This window comes from Thamnophis elegans, chromosome Z, assembly GCF_009769535.1.
Source record: "Thamnophis elegans isolate rThaEle1 chromosome Z, rThaEle1.pri, whole genome shotgun sequence".
NCBI classification, from domain to species: Eukaryota; Metazoa; Chordata; class Lepidosauria; order Squamata; family Colubridae; genus Thamnophis; species Thamnophis elegans.
This window is the reverse complement of record NC_045558.1, coordinates 1-7,067: the sequence shown is the minus strand read 5'-3', so window position 1 is coordinate 7,067 and position 7,067 is coordinate 1. Positions and strand designations below refer to the sequence as shown.

The window sequence follows — 7,067 nt, the reverse complement described above, 5'->3', positions numbered from 1 at the left end:
AGCAGATACTTTGTGCCCATTAAGAAAGATTGGGCCAGCCTGTCTGCAGAACAAAAGGCTTCCAGCTGCAGGGAGATGGGATTAAGGACACAATAGGATGAACCCACCACCACTTGCCAGAAGACACATTGCACACACACACACACACACACTCCGGAACAGTCCAAACGTCAAAGTCACAGAAAGCTATAAAGGCCCATGATCCACTCATTCAACCGTTTCTTCAGCCTGCCTGTCTTTGTGGTTCTGCTTCGTCAATAAACCATCTTCCCTTCCAATCCAAGCCCCACAGCGTCTTTCCAGCATTTCTCTCCCAGCTTGGGGCTCAAGCAGACTGATATTTCTTCCAACCATCTGACCCTTTGGCCGCTCTTTCGTCCTGGCTATACAGGCTGACCTCCTCAGGTCTTCCAGCGCTGTGCTCTTCTCCAAATTTCCTGCCTTAGGTTGGCTCACGACCTCTCCCGCATTTTCTCTGTTTCTGTAGGTGTCCCACCAATTCCTGGAAGCTTTCCAACTGAATGAGGACTGTCAATCTAACTTCCTCTTCTCTCACCGGATATCCTTACAATTAGGCAGTATTTTGCAAGGTATTTTGGATGTTGCCACCTCTCCACAGAATAACCGAGTTGGAAGGGACCTTGGAGGCCTTCTAGTCCAACCCCTTGCTCAGGCAGGAAACCCTGGAGTCCTAGAACATTCCAGACAAATGAGTGAAGGGCTGACCAGGTTTTTCTTGAAAACCTCCAGTCATGGAGCATCCACAACGTCTTGCGGGTGGAAGCCGTTCCACTCTCAGGAAAGTCCCCCTTGCTTCTAGGTTGCCTCCCTCCTTGATAGGTTCCCTTACTTAAAGGGGGTGGGGCTGCTCCCCCCTCCCCGGACTAAACTGGAGCAACCAGGACAAACTGCAAGGGCAAAACGTCTGGCATCTGGGGCTCCCCACCCACACCTCAAACCCCTTCTCCCGTCCTCTTCCGAAACAGAAAATAAAGAAGATTAGTAGAAGTGAACCTGGACTACATTTAGACAAGCAGACAAATGAGGAGAAGGGATAGGAGGAAAAGGATGAATTGTACTTGTGGTTATAAGTCTACAGAGAATCATTAAGACTGCCCAGAATATCAGGGGGCTCCAGCTACCAGCCCTGGATGACATCTTCTTCACATCTCCATGTTTCAGGAAGCTGCATAACATTCTGACTCTTCCCATCCTGCTTACCATCTTTTTAGACCTTTTTGCCTTCTGGCAGAAGATACGGAACAATTAAAACTCGGACCACACGGCTCCCGAATAGCTTTTATCCCAGAGCTAGAATTGCACTCAACAATGAACTAAGGGGCCACCATCAGTGAGCTGTTACTCGGTCTGCTGTGTGGAGGCTTGGGGGGTTTAGGGGCAGGGGATTCTTTGGGTGGGGGGGGGGTGGGGGGAGTGTGTGGGGATTGTTATGGGTGTTGGGCCTTGTCTCTGGGGGTTATGTGAATTTCGTTGTATGTGTAAACTGTATACTATGACAATAAAGTAAAGTAGAAGTGTCAAAATATGTATGGAAATGAGAGGCGCTCTGGCTCCAATATTTTTAATGTGTATTTAATAAAAACTTTTTTTAAAAAAATCCTTCTCCCAGGTGACGCCAACCCTCTTCCCGGCCCCCAAGCAGCCGGTGAAAGAGCCAAAGGGACGTGGGATGGGGCGAGGGAGGGGGGCGCTGAGCCATCCCGAACCGGTGTGGAGAGAGCGGAGACGTCTCGCTCCAGGCCGCCGGCCTTCCCTGCCAGGCAACCTGCGTGCTTGAAGCCAGTCTTGCTGGGTCTGCAGCCCACTCCCCACTCGGTGCAGGGGAGGTCTCGCGTGCTAGGTACCCCACCCGCGCCCATTGAGATTTTCGCGCGTGGACTCGCTGCCCTGCAAGGTAGGCCACGCCTGTCGCCCTCCGGGTTCGCCCGTCTCTATGGGAACGGGAGGGGGTGGGGGACAATGCTGGTGGGCGGGGCCTGCGAAGCGCGGGGCTCGGGGCGCGGATCCAGGCGGGCTAATCATGGCTAACAGGTGGGTGAGAAGGCGCCGCCGCCCTGCGCCGGGGGAGGAGGAAGGAGGGGGTGCAACCGCCCACCTGAGCGCCTCGTGTCCGTCCGCAGCACCTACGGGAAGCTGTGGCTGGAGTCGCGGCGGATCCTGAAGGAGCTTTTGGATCAGGAACTGTCCGCCGAGCCCAGGAAGCCCGAGAAGAACCGGGCCGTTTTCTGGCACCGGCTGGCCACCCTCTTCCTGCGCTACGTGCAGGTGGCGCGGCGCCTGGAGGCCTGCTACGACCAGGTGGTGCATCCGCAGAAGCGCCTGGCGCTGCGCCCGCTGCTGGACAGCGTGCTGGGACGCATCTTGGAGCTGAAGCAGGAGCTGGTGCAGCTGGACCGCTCCGAGTACCACTACATGGACCACGTGCTGGAGGAGCTCAAGCTGACGCCGGTCAGTCACGGGTCGGGGGGGGGGCTGTCTCCCCTCCCGCGCGCGCCCCTGTCCTGGAACCGACCCCCACAAGGCCAGCAAACCTATAAAGCGCGGGTACCCCCACCCTCCACCCCAGGAAGCCTGGTCCTGCCCCTACAGGAGGGGTCACCAATACCCCCCCCCGACCACCGCCCATTGCTATTTGCGCTGCGGTGGCTCTATTTGCGCTGCTGGGGTGCGTGCTTCCCCTCGCGCAAATGGAGAGCACAACCCTCCGATCTCCCCCCCCCCCCCACACACACGCAGGTCCTCAAAGCCAAAGAAAGTTTGGGATCCTCTGCCCAGTGTTTAAACTGAGTTCATTTTGCTGAGGGCATTTCAGATGAATAGAGTCGGAAGGGACCTTGTAGGTCATCTAGTCCAACACCCCCCCCCAAGCAGGACACCCCACATCATTTTTAACAGATGGCAGCAGTCCAGTTTCTTCTTGAAAGCTTCCAGTGATGAAGCTCCCACAACTTCGGAAGGCAACTTCTGTTCCATTGGTTGATTGTTCTCACGGTCAGGAAATTCCTCCTTATTTCCAGGTTGAATCTCTCCTTGGTCAGTTTCCACCCATTTTCTGGCCTTCAGGTGCTTTGGGAAACAGCTTGACCCCTTTCTCCTCTCTCTGGCAGCCCCTCAAATATCAGAAGGTTGCTATTATCATGGCCCCCCTGGTCCTTCTCTTCACTAGACCAGCCATGCCCAGTTCATTGGATGTTTTAGTCTCCTAATCATCTTGGCTGCTCTTCTCTGCACTCTTTCCAGTCTCAACCTTTTTTTCATAGTCTGGTGACCAAAAATGGGTGCAGGATTTGTCACTACGCAATAAAAAGATGTTGAGACTCTAGAAAGAGTGAAGAGAAGAGCTCACCCCCTGAACACGGAGAAGGAGAGGTAAAACTAGGAAGAGGTAGAGGGGAAGGCAGTTTTGAGATTTGTCAATGTTTTGGACTGGAGCCCACTTGGAATTTTTGGCTCCTTTCAGCTTAGAACTGCTCCAAAGGAGGCCCGGAGATCAGCTGATAGGCAGGGGAAAGAGAAGTCCAAAAGTTAGAATGGATGACCTCACAGAAAGAGTAATGGGCCCTTTTGGGAGCAACTTCCAGCAATCAGTAAGTCACGTTAAACATACAGTACGTGGGATAAACACATGTCCTCCGTCACCCAGGCAAAATTTAAAAAATGAAATCCAGGGGAAAGAAAGAAAACGTATTTTTAAAAATAAGGGAGAAAATGGACCCTCGGGTCTTTTCCTCGGTTTCTGTGAGAGTGCTCCTGCTGCCCCCCCTTCTCCTTGCGCCCCCCCTCCCCTGAGTAGCTGTTGTTTGGGCTAATCCAGGCCTCCAGGTGCCCAGTGGAGCCAGCCTCTCTATCTGCCCGTCCCAGACTAGCCAAGAAAGACAGTGCCAGGGCACCAGGGCAGAGATTCACAGCAATTTAAGGTGGTCTTGGGCTAATCCTACCCCCTTGGAAGCATCCACCAGCCGTACTGACCACGGAACGATTTATGGCACATGCCCGGGATAAAACCCACCTGGGTGGAATCTGGGGGTTTAGGGGAAGGCAAGAGATCAAGGAACTGGTTGTCGAAGTCTGCTGGGAGGAGGGGAACGGTCTGTAGTTCACACTCTGCCACCCATTTGCCCCAGAATGGGCATCAAGCAAGAAGAGCAGATAATCCACCCACGTTGCCAGTCCGGTTCCACCACAAAATCGCGGTCGACTAAAGCGCGTGTCACTAAAGCGCGGTGACAAAACTGCGCCATCAAAACCACGTGACAACAGTGCGCCGACAACAGCGCACCAACAGAAGCGTGCTGTAACATAACCCTAAAAATAACCCTAACCCTAAACCTAAACCTAAACCTAACCCTAACCCTAACCTAAACCTTACCTTAAGTTAAATCGCGCTTCTGTCGGTGCACTGTTGTCGGCGCGCTGTTGTCGGGCGCTTTTGACATCGCGGTTTTAGTGCCGCGGTGTTGTCGGTGCGCTTTTGACTTTCGCGGTTATGTCGTGCCACGGCCAGTCCAGCTTCAGCTATCTTGAGGGGTGAGGGTGCCCATGGAGTTGGCGGGGGGGATTCTCTCCTCCGGCTTTGTGGCTGGCCCCTTCAGTGGGTCACTACAGCGGGAGTCAGGGGTCTGCCTCACCCACTCAGTTGGGCCGTAGCATGACTGGGGTACCCAGGTGGCCTTCAGTTCCCAGGCAGATGGCTCCAGGCAGAGCTCACATCACTGGCAAATTGGATCAGTGCCCCTCAACTCTCTTCTACAACGCCTTGCAGAGATAAAACCATTTCTTTATTTAGCAATGCAGAGGTTGCCTAAATTCTTAGCAGCTCGGGGAGGGGGGGGGCTTAGGACGGATAACAACACAGGGAGACCCAAGGAAAGGGCCAACCAGAAGTAGGACCCCCCCAGGGCTGTTCAAGAGGAATAACAGAGGACACCCACCCCCACCCCCAGCCCTTTGCACAGGAGATGATCCAGGATGGAGGCCTGCAGGCTGAAAGGCCCACCCCAAATCTCAAGGCCTTCCGGCACAGCTGCACCCGCTTTGTTCTCAGTCGAGTTTGGCAAGCAAGAGACTCCTCCGAGTGTCCCAGTTTGAACCAGGAGAATCTCTCTTTCCGGAGATTCAGAACCTTCTCGGTTAATCCAGAGGCCGGGATCAGCAGGAGAGGAAGTGGGCCTCTGGTCTTTGGTCTTCAGGCTGTGAAGCCCACAGCCAGGTCTCACCAATCACACTTTGTGGTCGCATTGCAATTTTATGCTTTAAAATGTGGGTTGCTGTTGTTGTTTTGTTATTTCAACTTAGGGACTTATTGGAGGGCAAGCAAAATCCCTTGGACTTCCTGCCTAAGCAGGGGGTTTGACTAGAAGATCTCCAAGGTCCCTTCCAACTCTGTAATTCTATTCTAGTATATACACCGCTTCACGGTGCTTTCCAGCCCTCTCTCAGCAGTTTACAGAGTCAGCCTCTTGCCCCCAACAATTTGGGTCCTCGTTTTACTCACCTTGGAAGGACAGAAGGCTGAGTCAATCTTGGATCAGAGAGAATTGAACTGCGGTTGGCAATACTGCATTCTCACCCTTCACCCCTGGGCCACCGCGGGGCTCCTCTAACTAGTATAAACAATGCAAAAGGCCACAACAGATCAGTCCATCCTTGTCCCTCAGTCCCACTCGGTGTGAAAAAGTCATAGGGTGAGTTCCCAGAGTGCCTCCTTCAGGCAAGATTGCGGGGGGGGGGGGCAGGGGGAAGGAAAAATTCGGGCCACCTCCCCAACTCCCGTTTTTTATGATGCCACCCCGATTCTCGCAGCGTTGGGGGCTGCCCTCCTTCCCCCAAAGAACTGGGCTCCCCATACTTTGGTTCACTGTTCAACCCCACCTCCCCTCCCCTCGCTCCGGCGTGGCTCTCAAGCTCCCACGCGCCCCTTCCTCTCCCCAGGCCGAGATGGAGGTGCCGATTCCCAAGTACTTCCTGAGGGAGCGGGCCAAGGTCCTGCAGGAGCGTCAGGAGGTGCTGGCGGGGCTCCTGGCCCGCATGGAGCCCTCCAGGGCCATCCCTGTGAGTGCCGATGACCCCCTCCCCCCTCCCGCGCCCCCCCCTTTGGCCCCTGGCTGAGCAGCCCCTCCTCTCTCCCCAGTTCCCGCACTCTCTGATTCTGCGGGACGAGGCGGTGAGGCTCATTCAGATGGCGGAGCGGATGCGCCAGGGACGCCTCCGGGCCCACTTCATGGCCGAGATCCGGAGGGACGAGGAGCGCGAGCGGAGGGTCAAGGAGGGAGGCCCAGACGAGCCCAACCGGGACACGGCCGCCATCTGCATCCAGAGAGTAAGGACCGCTATGGGCCCTTCCAGCCCCCGCCCCCGCATGGCACCGCCTCCCCCCCCAAAAGCTTCATTGCTTCGAACCTCCCGAAGGTCCCCCAAAGCATGGAAACCCCCCTGAGCTCAGGAGTCTCCCGGCGCCAGAGAAGGCACCGCCCGCCCGAACGCAATGACGGTTGTCGGGACGGTTTAAGGCTCTGGGGGGAGTTTCGGGGGGTCCCCCAGAGGCGCAGAACAAGCCCCGTTTCTTTCGCCCAGATCTGGAAAGGCCACGTGCAGCGAAGGCTCAGCAGGATAGCGCGCACGGCCGAGATGGCCTTCATCGGCATGGTGAGCGCAGCGGCCGCCGGCGGGCAGCCCTGGAGAACCGGGAGGGAGGCGATGGACAACCGGGGATGGGAACGGGGGGGGGGGCGAGGGGGCAGGACCAGCCGACGCCAGACAGGCGCAAGGAGAACCGTCCGGATCCCCGTCGCATCGCGCGGAGACACCCGGGCGCGCCGCTTGCGGTCCGCATCCCGAGCCGAGGCGGTGGCCGGCAGCCCTTCTGCGCGGTCCCCGCCCGCCCCGCCGCCCCCTCCCATTAGCGAGTGTTTAGTTCAGCGTTTTAAATAATTGTGTCCTCGGAATGATATTTAAAATCCATTTGGGGCGCAATGAGGCGGGAAAGTGCCTGCGCGCCGCGGCCGCTGCCGGGCAGGGAAGCGCCGGGCGGGCATATTAGAAACTCA

General features: G+C 56.2%; 1 protein-coding gene across 1 annotated transcript; it reads left to right on the top strand.

Moving 5' to 3' along the window:
- Positions 1–2,041: 2,041 nt before the first annotated feature.
- IQCA1L (IQ motif containing with AAA domain 1 like) lies at positions 2,042–6,340 on the top strand (the record flags this gene model as incomplete). The annotated part of the gene is made up of 4 exons (XM_032234760.1): positions 2,042–2,052; positions 2,142–2,469; positions 5,953–6,072; positions 6,131–6,340. Coding segments are annotated over exons 1-4 (669 nt in total), but the record flags the coding sequence as incomplete, so codon positions are not given.
- Between the last annotated feature and the right edge of the window lie 727 nt (positions 6,341–7,067).